The 18,684-nt window shown below is 39.0% G+C and overlaps 1 protein-coding gene across 12 annotated transcripts in view; it reads left to right on the forward strand.

The window, feature by feature from the left end:
• The window catches only part of INPP4A (inositol polyphosphate-4-phosphatase type I A), a 112,157-nt gene that overhangs the window by 48,041 nt on the left and 45,432 nt on the right, over positions 1 to 18,684 (forward strand). For all 12 annotated transcript variants that reach the window (XM_041417957.1, XM_041417959.1, XM_041417958.1 and 9 more), the window contains 2 exons: positions 15,617 to 15,679; positions 18,021 to 18,239. In XM_041417957.1, the coding sequence (XP_041273891.1) occupies positions 18,134 to 18,239 (106 nt within the window). In that variant the 5' untranslated portion in view covers positions 15,617 to 15,679; positions 18,021 to 18,133. The remainder of the gene's footprint in view (positions 1 to 15,616; positions 15,680 to 18,020; positions 18,240 to 18,684) is intronic.

The raw sequence follows: 18,684 nt of genomic DNA on the forward strand, positions 1-18,684 counted from the left end.
CCAGATACCTCCTTAGTTTGACAAACACTGAAACTTAAAATTGTGTGTTAGTGAAGAGCTGCCCTTTCCCTGGACGTTGGTTTGTCCCAGCACTGGGTTTGAAAAGAAGTTGAATCCTTTGAGCAACACTGAGTAATGCACTTTCTGCTCTGTTGCAAATCCTGAGTTGCTCTAATTGGCTTTGTCAGCTATTAAGAGATTGATCAGGTTGCTCTTTACCAGAAATCTTCATAAAATAGCAGAAGGAAAATACCACAGCAAGAAACATTTTTAATGTACTGCTGGTAGCACAGCACTATGTTTAGTTCTGTAGTTATTTGTTCATTAATAAGGGCTCATCCTGGGATTCTGAGGTTTTTAAGTGCTGAGAATAATATCAGGAGAGAGTAGTAGGCTTCTCTTTTTGCCCCCCCTTCTGCTTTGTAATTAATTATTGTATAGTGGTCTACGTTGTTTTTGTTCTGTGGTAAAAACAATTGTATGATGATCTCACAGTCCTTACTTGGAAAGTTGCCACAGTGGTGAAGAAAATCTCTGTTTATGCACTGAGTTGTCAGTAGTTTGGAAGGGGGTTGTTTAGAGTGCATTGAATGACAGTCCAAGAGGAGGAATGACAAGGAAGGGAGGATTGAGAAGATAAGTGTGAAAATGTGTCAGAGCTCTTTCAGGTTTATTTTTTATTAGAGTCATGGTCAACTACCTTAGATTTAGAATCTGTCCCAGTTTATGTGTGGCTTTTTTCCCTCTATATTCTAGGTTTTATTTAGCTCCAAGTAATTTTTTTCTGGCTAGTAAACTGGGGGTTTGTTTTGAAAATCTGTCTAAGCCTCTTCCTGAGAGACAGTACTTGGAGCATCTCAGGTCTGCATGGCTGTCACTTAAAAAGATGCCCAGAAAAACTGGAAAAACATCACTTGAATATGTTTTTGGAAAAGAAAGGATTATAAGGTCTGAGGGAGCCCACCTCTAAATTTCAGGAAAAAGATATCTCACAGTCATATTGGGGAAGAGGAAACAGAAGAATTTCCAGCAAACCCAGATTCGTTGTGTGTGGGAATGGGCAGTGAGGAGGATGGTGGTGGATCAAATAAGCACAATCTACTGCTGTAGATCATTACTAACCATGAGATGCTGGAATGCAAATTTAATCTTGTTTCATAGTCTCTTAAGATAGCTGTTTGAAAGTTAGAGAAAATGACCTTTTGAAGATTCCTATCCTTCCCTACTCAATTCTATCTAGTTGCCTCTTTTGCTTAACTTCAGTACAGTTCAGGGAAGTGAATCCCATCCAAAGACTGTACCCCTTGCTTAACCTTTTCATAGCATGGTAATGGCACAATCTAGGTAAACACTGTCCTTATGCTTTCTTCACACAGATTCTTAAATGGTAATAAAAACCTAAATATTTTTCTACAACAAAACTACGTGAACTGTGTCTCTGCTGAACTGTGCACAGAAGGTTGTTCCAGCTGTTTTGCATATTCCATCGTGATATTTTTAATAGTATGGTTGATGTTTGGACAGAATATGTGCTATAAAAGCTAAAAATAAATTTTTCCAAGGTATTTTGGGGGTTTGTAGTCAAACATGACAGAGATGATTTATTCTTGAGATGTGATTATGTTGATTTTGTTTTGTAACAAGAATATATACCTTGCAGAATATTTATGTTCAAAATAGTTGTGTAATTTCCGTATTAAAAACCCCCTATAATTAATGCAATTCCTGCTAAATTTTTACCACAGAAATGTCTAGAATGTGAAGGTAAAATAATCTGAAGGATGTATTATAGCACAGACCCTTGAAGGAGCATACTGTCTTTGAAAACATTTTAATAATAAGCTGTCCGAAATGATACTTTTGCCTTTTCTCCATTTTAACATGAGCAAAGAAAGAGTTTTAAAAGTGCTGCTCAGCTATTAACTCAGCTATTTTTACTGTGACTTTTGAACATTGATCTGGTGTTTCTAAGTGGAGGCATTTTTCACTTGTGGTTGTGCATGTTCGATTTGGAGACTTTCTTTCAGTCAAATCTGCTGTGGTCTGAGACAAGGTGGTTTTTGGAGCTGTCCCAGGCAGCTGCCAAATACTTTCAAGCATTCAAAGTGGAGGTGTAGAGAAAAGCAGTGGTGTGGAGGAAGCTCCAGTTGTGTACATATATAGGTTAGGTATACTGTTGTGGAACCATCTTGGGATGGTGGGATTGATGGGCCAAAAAACTTGGCATAGAATTGCAATTATTTATCAACATAGTAATTTTGATGTTTCTGTAGTTATTGAAAAAAAAAAAAAGAAAGCTATCACTGCTTTATTTTGTTAGTGTTTTGTATTTTGTAGACCAAAGAAATATGAACTAGGTAAAAATAGAAATTAGAATTTAAGGGCATTTCACATATTTTTAACAATAAGTTAGGGGATAATGCAATATTTTTAAAGACAGCAATGATGCACTATCAAACAGATGAGCTCTTTGCTCATCTTGCTAGTTCAGGGATGAGTTCTTTAACTGTGTACTTAAATGGCTGTTGAAGATAAATTCTGAAAAAAAAGTCTTTTTTGAATATTGAAGACATGTGGCACGTATCAATAGTTTGACAAGTAGCATTTAGGTTTTTTAAATTATTTTAATACTAATAAAATATTAATAATTTCCTGATATTTCTCCATGAATCAGCTTTGAAAAACATATACTACCAGAAAAAAAGCTATTTCTATTTTGAATTCAAAGGAGGACAAATCAACATTGTTTTGTGTGGTGCCTGTTGGTGCATTTTATCCTCAAACAATGGGTTGTATGTGTTAACCACTTGCTTTGATGGGTTAAGTAATAGTTATGAAGTCAGTTCTGCCACACAGGGTCTTCTATTTCTTTGAGAAGGAATACTGGGAGATAAATGCTTTCAGATAGTATTTGCTATGGAAGGGAGAAAAATTGAAAGAAAAATATTTTGAGGACTGTTTTTTTAAGGAACCTCTGCTGGGAGCAAAAGTCAAGCTGAGGGGCCGTGGTTATGGGTGGATATGAAGGAAAAAATAGATGCCCAGAGCACTGGGAATGAGTGGTTTCAGTTGATTCTGTTTTGCTATGTGTTGATATTTATTCTGCTTTAGGAGTTGGAGAAATGCACTTGTCTGTAATGGAGAGTTTGGATATCTTGCTATGCAGTGAAGGGAAGAGGCAAGTGCAGACAAAAAATATCTCATGATTTTTCTTCAAGTCTTAAAACAGCTTGTAACTGTCCCAGCACAGCTCCAGTCATCTGGTGCCACTCTGGTGGGTCTTGTTTAAAAAATGTACTTCTTCCCCTTCCCCAGAAGCACCACTAAGTACCAGTGAGTACTTGGCATCCATTACAAAACATCTTTCATTAGACTAGACTAAATCAGTTTGCTAAATAGGAGCCTCACAGAATAAGAGCTCTTCTATGTCCAGCTGCATCCATCACTACAGTGATGACACTGGCATATTGTAACTTAAATGTTTTGGCTTTGAAGTCATTTAGCACAAAAGGGGTAAGATATCTCTTGTCCTGAGGTCGGTTTCCTTATTAGTGATCAAAAAGGAAAGTCTGAACATGAAAACTGAAAGGATTTTGGTTTGTAAAAGTGCCTGGAAAACAGGGCAATCACCACATAGTCACTGGTTTCCTAGAACTGAGGAGAAATTCACAGCATACTTTGCCCTGTTGAATCCTGCATTCTGAGTTGTGATCTTGGCACATTAAGGAGTCCTTGTATAACATGGCAGAACGCATTAGGAAAATCCATTTGGATAAGTGTTTATAAATTCTATTCTTACTTATGCAGGGTGGACCTGGGGGCTGTCACTGGGGAGAAAAATTGAATATGTTTGAACTCTAATTATTTGGATGCTGCTGTTGTCCACTCCCTGGCGATCTAATTTTATCTGCAGTTGTAAAAGCCAGATATGGTTGCAGTTTCATGACATATGCTTTTATACAAATGTTAATAAATATGTTATACCGGGCTGTACAGTCAAACATTCTTTACCTTCTCATGCCCTCTGGATCTCTGAAAACATTCATCCATTTGCAAGATTGTAATTTATGATACCAGTCATTTAAATTAGCTGAACATTTTATGGGACTTAGGTCATATAATAATTTGTAGAGTGTAAATGAAGGAAAGAGGACAATTTTTTTGTAACTTTAACAGGCTTTATTCTTAACTGTGGCTACATACCTGACGCTCTCTAGCACTCAGACCATTTCATAGCCAAAATAAGGATGCAATTTAGTAGCTCATTGCCTGTGGAGTGCTCCTTAAAAATCTTGTCTGTATTACCCCAGAACCATCTCTCCTAAGGTACTTAGCCACAGAGATATTCAGAATGGAAGAATTAACAAAGTGCTTCTTGGATGCACACTAATACCACTTTTCCTGCATCATCCTTTAGTAGCTGGGTTTTCTCAGGGCTTTGACACTATTGTTGTTTCAGTATTAAAAGGTCAAGGCTACTCTCCTTCGCGTCAACCAGTGGCTCCTGACTTCTTCCACATAGGAAATGCCAGACTGATTTTTTTTTCTAACTCACTTTGTTTTGGATTAGCAAATGTGCTAATTGTTTGTAACTGTATACTTTATGAAGAACTATTTGCCCTGTAGGGTTTCAGTTACACTCTGTTTTGGAGTTTTTTGTTAAAAAAAGATTGCATTCTTGAAAAAAGATTGCTTTTTTTTTTTTTTTTTTTCCTTAATTCCATAAAGAAAGTTATTATTAGGCTTTCCCTTTTCAGAACTGGAAAATACCCAGGAAGACACTTGCTCACACTTTCCAGATACAAATTTGCTTCTAAATTGAGACCGAACATGGAAAAATTTAGACTGTTAGGTGAATATTTTGTGTAGTTCTGAGCAAATGGAAACAGCTGTTTAGTTCTTAGAATATTTAAGTTGATGGTTTTAAATTGTCCATGAACTATGCAAATAAAATTGGTGGGAAGTGACTGAGGAATACAACCCACGATCAGTAACTTTAAATTAGCTTGTTCTTCCACTGGAAAATTTTCAAGACATTTTCAAATCAGAAAAGATTGAAAGCTATTGATAACTGACTTTAATGTCCCATTTCATTTTGTCATGCAGTTTTAGCTTATTTCACTTCTAAAAGTTAAAAAGTTGAGTTTTGTGACATTTGCTGTTTAAAAAAATTACTTGACAAAATGTATTACAGTGATGTCTGTGATTCACAGTGATATCTGTGAGGGCAGGCAATCATATTATGTTTTCAGTGGAAGCAGATATATTGTGCTTGTAACGTAGAAATTATCCAAATGATCACAAACTGTTCTGACTAGCCTCTTATGGCTAGCTCTCATTCTTGCATCTTTAGTCTATAAAAACTCTGTAAATGATCTCTGTAGAGTAGATATGAAAAGGCTGGAAACAGTAAAATTAGTACTCCTAACTGTTGAAGAAATTATCTTATAAAGCACAGGACCACAGCATCTGCTGGTACATGTAAACAGTGAAGAATGACACAAAATTCCACATACATGCTGTTAGACTCAGAATCTTTTTTATATAAGTGCAAAGATGAAACCAATGTTATATCTAAAGACAAGTAGTTGTTGTTATTATAATTAAAACTCATTACAGTCTAATCCAGGAATCATTACTTGGCTGGATCCAATAGTTACTGGAAAAGAAATAATGCTTCTGTATAGGGCAAAGTCTCAATAAGTAACTATGGAGTTAAATTCGTTGAACACATAAAGCATCTCTCATGCTGTAATGCTCACCTTTTGCCTCCCCCTCTGGACTGTAAGGTGGTTTCATTCTGGTGGTGGGTATGTGGGGGCATTTTAGCAGTTGTCAGCATCCAAAGACTTCAGATACTGAAGGATCTGAATATCTGAGGAGAATGATGTTCATGTTGGTAGTTTCTTTGTCTCCACTCTAGGATCCATTTAGGGTCATTTTTATATTTGCTGAGAAGCTTTTAAATGTGGCTTTTTCCTTGTTGGTCTGCAGCTCCAAGTTACATCCAGATTTACTGTATGTGATACCATACATACAATTGATCACTCTAGAATTAATTTTGCTCAGCCTTAAGTCTGCAGTTCTTTAAGTGACCATGGGTGAGCTATAGCCACAGTCCCACCAAGTGCCAGCTTTGTACCCTCTCTCTTTTTATCCCATGCTTCTACTCCATCCTATGTCTCCAAGTCTGAAGGCCTCTGCTATCATACCAGGCCTTTAATTTTCTACACTAAATCATTGTGTTGAGCTGTAACATGATGATGGTATGATGCAAATATAAACAAAAATTAAAACAAATCAGCCACAGACATCTGTGCGGTTGGAAAAAATGGTTGTCACAGCTGAACCAAGTTTAATTGCAGGCTAAAACAAAGTTGCAAGCAGGTCAGTAGAAGTTCAAACGAAGCAAATCTGAAAAACTAAAATGCTCAGTGTTTGCAAGCCCTGCTGCAAGGCTTCAGGCCAGTCACTGGTGATGGCAGTGTGGTATCTGCAGGGCTACAGGGTAACAGAGCTGGAAGGGCCAGCGAGGGACACCAGTAACATTGTTGTAGTACCTACAGACCTTAAAATACCAAGGTCTGGGTGTGATGCCCAGCTCACAAGTTCTCAGGTTGCTTGTTAGCTGAATATGGGAGTGCAAACATGGAGGTGCTGCACAGAGTACCAGTGCTGCTCATTGTACTGTTTTTCTCAGGATCTAGCTTTGCCTGCTCTCAGAGAAGACTCCAGGCTTGATAAAGTTTTTGTTGTGACCCGGTCTTTATATCCAGCTTTTGGTCCCACCCTTTGGCCAGCAGGTACTGCCTCTGCAGCAGAAACAGTGGGTGCAGGAACATGTGCTCACACTGTGATGCAGTTCAGTTGCTTAGTTTAACCTGTTGCTGAAAGTGGCTTTGATGAGGTGATGGACTGTAGAAGCAGTGTGGCTGAAATGTAGCTACCTGCTCTCATCTGGGCCTGAAGAACAAGACAAGCTGTAGGCAAAATGATCATTTCTGCTGCCTTGCTGTGGAGGTTTGACTGCTGAGGTAGGCAGCATGCTTATGAATTTCTGATAAAGTGTGGTGGGAGGCAACAGAAGTTAGCAAAAGTCAGTGTCACTGTGGCTTGCCTTAACATGCAAAAATTGGGATTCAAATAGTCATGAGAGTGAGTTAGTCATGAACTGAAGAAAGGAAAGTAATTTGGGATACATCATTCACATTTTCAGGCTTTTTTGTATTCATGCAAAATTTACTTCTAAAAAAGTGAAATTCAGGTAAACTTGGCCTGTAGTAACATACCAGTTTAGAAGTCATGTAAGTGCTTGGAGAATTGCTAAAACTCTGACATTTAGGTACATATTCTTGAGCACTGAGTGCTGCAAGGAACTCAGCATTAATATACACCCTTTGTCTTTGCTTACCATTTATAACTTTTTTCGTGATTGTTGCTATTATCCCTGCAGCAGTTGTTATTTTTTAAAATAAATTTTGGAAGGCCACTAAATTGTGTCAGTTCTAAAGATTGATCAGTATTAGCTGCTGAAAACAAACCAGTCAATTGTGGTTACAGTTACTTGAAAATTGTTTCTAAAAGACCTCTACTACAGAAATCCATGGCCATACACTATAGGAGTCTTCACATTCTTTGAACTCTTGGAAATTTGGACTAACTTGTTTATTACATCTGGTCTGTTAGTAGCTGACAGACAAGAATGTTATCATGGAATAAAGTGTTGCACAACATATACTGCAGCTACACAAGTACTTGTTACCTTCTCTATCTGAATAGAGTATTTTAACCAGTAATATGCTGGTGTGAGGAGACATGAACCTTTGAAATAAGTACCTGCAACATTTTTATTTATCCTCAGCTGTTCATATGTTTGCATACACATGAAAACCATCAGAGCAGCTGAAATACTTTTTGTTACTCTTACCAAACATCACTTTTTGTTGTTTCTGTCTCAGATATAACATCATAGTATCTGCTACATGACGTTTATTTTCTCTAATAGCTTTTTTGCTCAATCACACCTCAACAAAGGATATAGTATTTTGGTAAGGCTGATAGTCAAAACTGGGGAAACTCACAGGAATTTTCACAAATAGGGAACAATTGTTGAAATATGGTATTCTGATAGAAAACTGTTGATTTTAGATACTGATTTGTAATGAAACTCATAGAAATGTGTGAGTGACATTTGGTCTGGTTTCCTCTTATGACATTTCAGAGACAGTCAAGCCACCTACCTATTTTCTTTGTACCTTGCGTTCTTTATTTATTCCAGTTTTGTGCTACTGATTTGGGGTTTTTTCATTTAGTAGCCAAATACCAACCAGTTTCAATATATTCCAAATATAATTCCAAAGTATGTTTGAAAGTGATTGATGATCATCAGTTCATATCATGGTTCCTACATGTTTGGGTTTCAGTTGCTCTGCTAAAAGTTAATCACAGAATCACAGAGTGGGTCAGGTTGGAAGGGACCACAGTGGTCCAACCTCCTGCTCAAGCAGGGTCATCCCAGAGCACATGGCACAGGATTGTGTCCAGGCAGTTCTTGAATGTCCCCAGTGAGGGAGACTCCACACCCTGTCTGGACAGTCTGTTCCAGTGCTTGGTCACCTGCCCAGTAAAAAAGTTCTGCCTCATTTTCAGGACCTTCCTGGGCATCAGTTTCTACACATTGTGTCTTGTATTGCTTGGCACCAACTAGAAGGGCCTGGCTCCATCCTCTTCACAGCCTCCCTTCAGATACTTGTATATATTGATGAGGTCTCCTCTCAGTCTCTTCTCAAGGCTGAACAGGCCCAGCCTTCTCAGCCTTCCCTCATAAGAGAGGTACTCCAGTCTCTTAATCACCTTTATTGCTCTCCCTGGGCTTGCTCCAGGTGCTACATGTCTCTCTGGCACTGAGGAGCCCAGAATTGGGCACAACACTCCAGATGTGACCTCACCTGAGCAGAGAGGCAGGATCACCTCCCTTGACCTGCTGCCAATGCTCTTCCTGATGGTCCCCGAGACACCACTGACCTTCTTGGCCCCAAGGGCACACTGCTTTCTCATGGACAGCTTGTTGTCCACCAGGACCCCCTGGTCCTTCTCTGCAGAGCTGCTTTCCAGCAGGTTAGCCCCCAGCCTCTGCTGGTGCTCAGGTTTGTTCCTCACGAGGTGCAGGACTCTGCATTTGCTTTCCTTGAATTTCAAATGGTTCTTCTCTGCCCATCCCTCCAACCTGACAAGGTCTTTCCACAGGGCTGCACAGCATTCTGTGGTATCAGCCATTCTTTGTGGCACTAGAACTTGCTGAGGAGGCATCTGCCCCTTCATCCAAGTCCTTGATGAATAAATTACACAGCAATGGGCTCAGAATTGAACCTTGGGGGACACCACTAGTGACAGGCCTCCTGTAACTTGTCAAGGAAACTATTTTGAGAAATTGGCAGGAAACCAAAGCAGCACACCCCCTCCATTGTGTGTTACAGGGTGATCTTACTGTTTACCCACAGGGTAGTACTGCCATTAAAAAGGATTCCTTTCACTGGGACAGCTGTTCCACCGAGGCGTTGAAACGGGAACAGTGGTGGGAAGCACAGACTGTTGTTGGCCTCTGAGGAGTTAGTGGCTTGTGCTTCAAATTGCCAGCATCCCACCACTTGTTCACATGACTCCAGAAAGAAATGCAGGGAAGACCCATGCAGTCAGGATCCTGGCCTGCAGCAACCCTCTGTCCCATTGATTTAGAAAGGTCAGCGTAAGCAAACAAATAATTTTATTTTCCAGGAAGAAGAAATGAAAGCAGCACAAAGGAATCAGATACTGGAACAGCAGAAAAATATTTAAAAAGATATCTAGTATTGTGGCCATTAGGCATAGCATAGGCATGTACTCTGTAAGAAAAAAAGTTACATGATCAGAAATACATGAACAAAACAAGAGTACAAAAAAAGTGTTGATAGAGAAATATGCACCAGCAAATTTGCGTTAGTAGCTTAAGACTCCAGTTTTGCTATGCTGCCTAAATCTTAGTAATAACCTTTGTGGAATATTACTCCTACACTAACATTTATTTTTAATTTTCTAAATAATTTTCAAATTTGACACTGTTTCAAATCCCGAGTCAATTAGTTATATCTTATTTAAAACACAAATGTTAGAGAAAGAATTCGTGCATTGCTGGTTTGTCTTTAGGTGCTGTTATGTATTTTTCATTTATATAAACATTTAAATAGTAAGAATCACAGCGAGTCAGAACAATGCCATGTGGAAATGAGTGCTTGAGAAGATTTTTTTGCTGTGCCTGTGACCTAATGGGCCATTCCTTCCCTGTGGGAAAATGTAGTGTCAGGAAAATAAAGTTTCCCCTGTGACTGTGAGGTGCAGTCCTGTTGCCCAGGTGAAGCTCAGTGATTTCAGAGCAGGATGTCAGATCCCATCACACACAGAGGACAGTGCTAGCAGTGCACTGTGGTTCCTGGGTTGTTTTGCCCGGTATACACTGACATTAATTAGTGCTATGTTACTCTGTGGAGGGGATGAATATTATAGGCAGGTAGGTCAGATAGTTCCCTAGACATTTTGATGTAATCCACACTTGACCAAAACTTCTTATTACACATCCCCTTTCAGTGCTTTTATCCCTCTGTCCTGTCTGTGGTCCCCCTCTCCCCCTCTCATTGCCTGTATGAAGGAGAATATGTTCATGCCATTGATCTGTAAACAACAGCAGTATGAAATCTTTAGCAAATGTGTGTGTGTCTGGTTCATCTCCATTTCAGGTCATAAAGTGTTGGGGTTTGGATTTGTTTGTGGTTTTTGTTTTGGTTTTTTGTTTGTTTTTGTTTTGTTAGTTTGTTTGTTGCTTATTTGTGGTTTTGGGGGGTTTTTTAGTTTGGGTTTGGGTTTTTCCCTTCTTTTTTTCTGTGTTTTGGGGGGTTGCTTGAGATTTTTGTTGGCTTGTTTGGTTGGTTGCTTTGTTTTTTTTCATTGGGTTTTTTCCCTGCCTTTGTTCCCCTGCCTCACTCTTTATTGCAGCAGGAGGAGCTCAGAGCAGTGTTTCTGCTTTGTTAACTTCATGGTTATGATGAAAGACTGCTAGGGAGTTTGTTTTTTCCAGCAGTGTGTTTCTGCTTTGTTAACTTCATGGTTATGATGAAAGACTGCTCTAGGTGAGTTGGGAGGGTGTTGAAAGGACCATCAAACTCAGAGAAGTGTTTCCAGTCCAGACTCCTCAGCAGAAAATATGTCCCCTGTTCTCATGGGCTTCTCCATGTCTGTGTAGCCGTGTGAGAACCTCAGGTCATGAGGAGAGAACTCATCCTGTGCACAGGAAACTTTACCACGAAGTGCCCAGCACATTTCTTGTGAAGAGGGTAAAGGTTAATTTGGGATAAAGACCACTTGTAAGCTGTTTCAGTTTCTGCTTGGCAAAGTGACAGAGGATGTTGAGAGGGTTGGACTTCAAACTTCCCTGTAGCAAAACACAGCATTTTCCATGACATTGGACTGTGTTCAGCTTGATAAAAGCTGCTCTGCAAAGTGAAGCAGAGCTGTGCTTTTTCCTTTTTAGCTAACAGACATGTGTGTTACAAATGCTCACTCCACCTCTGGATGTGTGTAATTTTGTGCTCCTAGAAGCACTAAAGGAATAAAAATATTTTAATCACAAGCAAAATTAAAACAGTATCTCATTAAGAAGATTGTTAATTGTATTTCTGTTGTGAATACAGACAAACAGTTTTAATTTGCACAGAGAACTAAGTGGCCTAAATTGCAGTTTCATTTTAAAAGTACTCAAATATATTAAAGAGATAAAACTGTGTTTTTAGATTATTTGAGTTTACTGAACTTCATAGTGGGGAAGGATCAAGAATAAATTTTGTGACTTAGAAACTTATCTGCAACTAAGTGGGATCTGTGGACAGGAAAGCAAAAAGAAAACAAGCCACTTCCTGGTGCTGAAATGCCCTTTTATCTAAATATCACTGAGAGGTTGCATTCAGGGATTTCCACACTGCACAAATACCTTTGTTACCCATTTTCTTGTGGAAGACTTTTCCCTGTTCCTGCTGCGGTTACTCACTCAGAATCCTCAGAGCTGCTTCAGAGAGTGACAAGAAGATTCTTCAGGCCAAACTTAATATTTTTGTCTTAATATAACCTTTGTTATATTAAGACAAAAATAACCTTTGTCAAAAATAACCTTTGTTAATCAAGGTTCTGAGAGAAGGGGACATTTAACCAGATTTGGAGGGGAACCTAGACTTAAGAAGCAGACTGAAGGGGGAGATAAAGCCTCTTTGTGGAGCTGACAAACTGGCACCTGCCAAGTGTGTCTTTGTGGGGAAATAATGTCAGTGGGAGGCAAAGGTTCATATTGGATGCTGGCATCACTTGCATTCTTTTGCCTTCCCAAGGCCTAGATCATGGAATGAATGGACTGAAACTGTTGTCAACCTGTGGATCTGCAGTAGATCTAGTCTGTGTTGTTGCCTCTGTGAGTTTGGCTGGAAGGATCTGACTCAAGGTGCCAAATTCATGGCTTTGACTTTTCCTGTTTTGATCTGTGCAAGATTCAGGACATTCAGTTTCTCATTAAATGAGACAGAAAAGTGAAGTGCATGTCAGACTGTAAAGAAAATAGCTCTTAATTGGAGAAGGTCTTAATAGGGTTTAGCTGGGAGCTGCTGTCCTTTGAGCTGATGCTCTGCTCTTGGGCTGCCTCTGCAGCCATGAGTGATAGGATTGATCCAGACCTCCACCTCAGATCCTTGCCTGGCTAATAAAGTTCCTTGTATCATCTTTGAAACAGCAGTTGGAGGTGGGTTGCTGGAATTGCTAAAAGATTGGGTTTGAGCCAACATGTCAAATCTAGTTTCACTACCAAGGTTTTCTATTGTTGGAGGTAATAAATAAATAATTAATTAAAAACTCCCTGCATGCTAGTTATACTAGAGATGCTGCTCTTACACAAAATGCAACATGTTCATAACTTAGCATAATCAGACATTTCTTCCTTTCCATTATTTTGTCCATATTTATATGGTTAATAGGATGTTAGTTGGAAACCAGGCCATGCTGCAGATCCAAAATACTGTTTCAGGCAATATTCACTTTTATGATTTTGTGTATTGGTAAAGCATTTTCAATCAGAGCAAATATTTATGAAGATGTTGTTTGAAGAATGCAGTTGGCTGAAGGAGTCCTCTTGATGTTTCAAAATGGATTTTTCAGGAACAAGAACCCTAATTGGTAAGGTTCAGGGAATGGTTCTTACAGTCTGGAGAGCCTTGAGACCCTAAACTAATTGCAATTCAGTAAGTAACCCACAACTGCTTTTTCACGTTCTCTTGGAGATGATGGTAAACTTTCAGTAGGATTACATCTCTGTTTTTTTTTTTTTAAAGCATTAAGGAAACTGTCACACTCTCCCCTTTTTTCTATTATTCTCTTCATGTAGATGTATCAGTAATATTTAGCCTTCCACTGCTGTTGCATTTTTTGCTTTGGTATGCTTTTTTACCTGATCCAATGCCATAAGCCTAGAGCACTCTGGCTGTAGAAAAGTAGTCTCAAAGTAGACTTTGATTCAGTCAGTAATTGGAGTATCCTCTTTCTTCTGCTTATTGATGTGTAGAAAAATCCTGTTTCCTGCAGTTGTGTAAGGAGTGTCAAAAAAATAGAAGTTAGGCTGAAATAAGGTTTAATCTCACCTCACATGTTTATTTCAAGGGGTAGTTTGGTAGGAGATTTTTTTTTCAAGGAGAAAAACCAAAGCACTTCACCAAAACAATTGGTGAGGTGAGGAGAATATTAGCTTGTAGTTGTACAAACTAATCATCAGGGGTTTATTCTGGGACTAAGATGATAATCATTTTTGCCTGAGATCTTGCAAACAGAGTGAGACCAAACATCCCAAAGTTTCAGTCCCAGAAGACACAAGGTCACGTAGCTGAGCAGGGTGGCATTTGCTTTCCACAACTAACTGGCAGGTCTGAGGGTAGCAGGGCAGAAGCGGCATCAGATGAAGACCCTTTCTTCCGGTCATATGCTTTTGTGATAATAGAGTGACAAATAAATATTCACATAATACAAGGGAGGCTTGTTCAGAAGCCTTTTCTGAACTGTGGATGTGGCCTTTACCAATACTGGAGGTCAACAATAGCCTCTCATGTTTCTGTTGAAAGCTGGGCTTGCAGCAAAGCTTCATGAAGTGCAAAGCTGCACAACTTGCCAACATCCCCTGTCTGCTGTCTTAGTAGGGGCAAAGCCAAAGGCTATGTGTAGATAAATCATGCCATCTTCAGGAGAGGTTGCTTCAACATGAATTACATCAGCCTTGGCATTGCTGTCTGCTTGAATGGTACCAGTCTTTGGAAGTCCATTTAAGGACAGGTACCATCTAAGGAAACTGTTAATACTACCTTTAATTTGGTAAGAATGCTACTTCCTTTGGTTTTTATCAAAAACATGATCATAAGGTGTAATTGTTGAAGCAGTTGTCATTCAGGAGAGGGATCAGAGCACCTGTTGTTTGGCTATACATTGAGTAAAGGGAACTCATGCCTGCCTGAGCTAGCACAGGTGTAGGAGGAATCCAGTTTGCCCAGCTGCAGCATCAGGACTAAGTGAGTCATCTAAATAATTTTTATAATTAAAGAGAGGGATCTCCATGGGGTGAGTCATCCCACCTACCTTGGAAAATAGTGACTTGTTCTCTGGAAGTGCCTGTGCCTCTCCACTGACTGTGCAGAGAACCTGCGTGGTGAGTTGAGATCAGACACCTGCCTCCTGTGTTCTTTAGGTGAGATAATATCTTTCTGTAAGTGATAAGAGCTCATGTTAAATTCTTAAGCAGTCTTGGGTAATTGGTAGGGCTGGTGATTAAATCAAACAGTTGAGACTGAAATTCCAAATTTCTTTTACTGCAATATGGGATAAATGTGAGGTCTTAAAAGACATAGCCTTTTAATGTAAACGTACTTGAATGAGATGGTGGCATTACCAAATATAAACCTTCATTTAACCTGTCATAAGCTTAAAAATAATTTGCTTTAACTGTATGCTCATTGCCAGCTGTTTGTAGAAGCCTCCCTCACCTAGTACTTGCACCCAATGGAGTAAGAGACCTACATCCTGATCTTTTGAACTTCAGTGTTTTGGCACAGGAGCTTCTCTCGTGACAGTAACAGTAATAACTCTTCCAAACAACAATGTTTTTGAAGTTTAGCTGTAGAAAAGCAAGCATAGTAACAAACACTCTCTTAAACTCAATATATCATATACATTCCTTTTTCTTAATAGCACCAAGCCTTTTGGTAAATATGTTTACATATATTTCCTACATCTGTTCTACCCACTCACCAGATGCTGACCTGAAGTCAGTCCTTTTCAGCATAAGCTTATTTCTTTGTGCTCCTGCTCTTGCTGGGTATTGCCATGACTAATGCTTGGTAAGGTCCAGTAGAAGATCAGTTTTTCTGTTTTCAGTAAACTTTATTGTGAGCACTGCTAATCAGAAGTTACATTTACAGTTAATCTGAAAATGGTACCTGCCCACTGGTTGTGATTTATACAGTATAAAAAAACTGTGAATTTATGATGATTATTGTGTTTATTTTTTTAGATGTGGATTTAACTGATATTATGATATACAAAATCCCTCCTCACATAAGGAAAAGAGCCCTCTGTAAGTATGATCCTTCTAAGTAATGTAAAGATGTATCATCAGATGATAAATTAATATTGCAATTTAAAGGAATAGTTGAGGTCTTAGAGAGCCTTGGAAAATTACTACACTCAGTAATATTTAAATTGAAATAGCTTCAAAACAAATTATATACCTGACCCTGCTTTAACTTGTCAAGGATTGACCCTTTTTAATGATTGCAGAGATTTTAGCTGAAAAGCAGCCAGGCTCCTGAACCTAATTGCTGTCTGACCTGTACCTTAGTGAACATGTTAGTTATTCTTTAATATGTTATTTGTAGATTTTGGGGGAAAGGCTTATGGCATCCTTTCTAAATCTCTGCAAGTACATTTTGTAGGTCTTTTCATCATGCAGTTAGGTTTAATAGACTTACAGACTGTTAAACATCACATTATATGAAGAACAAACCGAGGAAAACCTATTGCTGGGAGAAAGGAAAAAATAGGAGAATGGAAAGCCTTGGAACTGTTGAAGAATTATGATGGAAGTTTTGTTTGAATAAATACTAGGACATTCAGTAGTATTTGAGAAAGGTTGGTTATTCACTAGCCACTAAAACATTAATAAATAGAATAAAGCTTTTTTACTGTGTGTGGTCAAACCTTGGAACAACCAGGTTGGCTAGAGAGGTACATTCTTGTCCAAAACCAACTGGACACAGTCCTGAGAATCTTCCTTTGAGCACGGGGGTTGGATTAGATAAACTCCAGAATTTATCCAACCTCAACTATTCAATATGCATTGAAAAGCTGCCTGCATTAATATTTGGCTGTCAGAAATTATATCTATAGGGAGAGTGTTGTTCTTTATGCACTGTCACTGAGTTTCAGAGCTTTGGGGATGGGATGCTCAGAGATCTCAATTTCTGCTTCTTCCATTCCAGACTTTTTTTCCTATTTGGAATTTATTTTTGACATATTATACAAACCTAACTTGAATCAAATTCTTAGCTCTGAGTGGTAACAGACTGGCTTCTTTTGTAGGCAAAGTCCAAATTCTTTCCTCCTCCTCATTTAAAATCTAATTTCTAAGCTGATGTAGATGGCCAGGGCTGTGTTCAGTTCAGTTGCCTTACATGCTTAACTTGCATTTGAATTTTTGATGTCCAGTGAAGCTGCGATAGTTAAGAAGAAGCTTGGGTACCCCAAGCAAGGAGAGAGGAAGATTCTTTTGAAATCCTCCAGAGAAATATGCTGACAAATTAAATTCAGAGACTTGAGTTAAGCAGGTTGAATGCTCCTTTGGAGGCCTTCTGACAGATTTGAAGTGGTGGTTTAGAACAAAATGTAAAGCTAGGTGCTTTTTTAAATTAGAATACATCTTTCTCATTGTTAGGTCCATCAACCTAAAAGGAGAAGAAATATTCTCCCATTTTGTTCATTTGTTTCAATTCTCCCATTTGGTTCAAATGTTTTGTAGAATGAATGAGAGGCTGCTGGGAAGGTGTTAGTTACTCTATTGGTACTTTTCAGGTTTATCAGATTTTACTTCTTACTTGCTAAATTAATGAAGTTTGTCATAAGAGTGTGAAACAAATATGGAAGTTCCATAACTGCAGTACTAGCACAGTTGATTGAAGGAATGTTCACATTTAAAATCATAACCAAGTTTTCTGTAGGCTTTCTTTCCTGCTGTAGTTTTTCACTTCATAGGCATTGTGGGGGGAAGGACTGTCATGGATGTCTGTAGTCCAAAAAAGTGTAGGGTGGAGGAAAAGTACAGATGCTGCCATCTGCCACATCAACAGGCATCCCTTTTTGCTTTTTCTTTCCACCACCATCCCAGAATTTCAACCTCTCTCAGGCCCAGTAGGCTTTATTTATAGTTTTCTTTATCCCTTTCTCATCGCAGTAGAGCCTATAACAACACAGTGTACTGACACTGACAACATTTCCTGCCCTTTTGTTCTGCGCTTCACCAACTTGTTGTCCCTTTGTCCTTATCCCTAGTGCTTCCTCTGCAGACAGAGGCCCCATCTGACAAATTTGCTTGTGCTCCCCAGGGATTAGAAACCAGGAAACTTCATTAAGGATGGTTTAATAACTTAGACAAAGGAGAAGAGCAGCTGGTCTGTTAACATGTCTCTCTCAAGCCCCATTCTCTGTCAAAAAAGCTTTCTTTCATGTGGTCCAGTTTTCGACAGTTTACTGTAAAATGCTGCAGATGTAGAGTTCATGCAAATGGAATGAACTATGCATTGGATCTGCCTTGAGCATTTTGTTTGAATGACCCGAGATGATTTTGTGGCAGTAGGTTTGCTGCCACAAAAGTTTAGTGACCTAAACTTTTGGTGTATGTTTTTGCTTTCTCTGTTGCTTAGCGTGGTGATGTTAGAGGAATAGCAGTTGGAGACAACCTGCTGCACTCTGCTACTCTGTCAGACGAACATCAGCAAAGCCAAGCAGCCAGAAAAGAAGGGCTCTTCATGAGAAAATGACAGCAAGAGAACACAGCCCCCGCCATGGTGCCAAATCCCGCACTGTGCAGAGGGCCTCCACCATTGATGTCACCTCTGACATGGTTGGCCTTTCTCTGACAGGTTTGTACCTTCCTGGCAGCTACAGCTCTGCTGCTGCTCCTTCCAGGATCTGCCTTGTACTAATGTTGTTTTTTCTCTCTTAATTGCTTGAAATTTAGATCTGTCTGGTTATCTGGAGGTAATGAGATAAAGGAATTATGCTAAAAAATTCTAAAAATCTTGAATTTGCTACTTTTAAAATAGACAAAATATTAAAATCAGAGAGAGATTTAAAAATAAGTTAGATTTTGTGTAGTTATGTTTATCACTGAAAAATGAGCAACAGGGAGAAAATAACAAAATGTCATGGTCTAGAAAGAGTCTTGGCAACCTCCTTGTTTGACATTGTATAAAATTTTCAAGACATTTCAGGGAGCTGAGGCTTGTCTCCCTTATCTTTTATGGTTATTAAATTAGGATTCTAACCCTCAGAGGCTTTCTTTCATTAGTGAGAGAGACAGGTACT

Source organism: Onychostruthus taczanowskii, unplaced genomic scaffold (genome assembly GCF_017590055.1).
Source record: "Onychostruthus taczanowskii isolate IOZ18803 unplaced genomic scaffold, ASM1759005v1 scaffold58, whole genome shotgun sequence".
NCBI lineage: Eukaryota > Metazoa > Chordata > Aves > Passeriformes > Passeridae > Onychostruthus > Onychostruthus taczanowskii.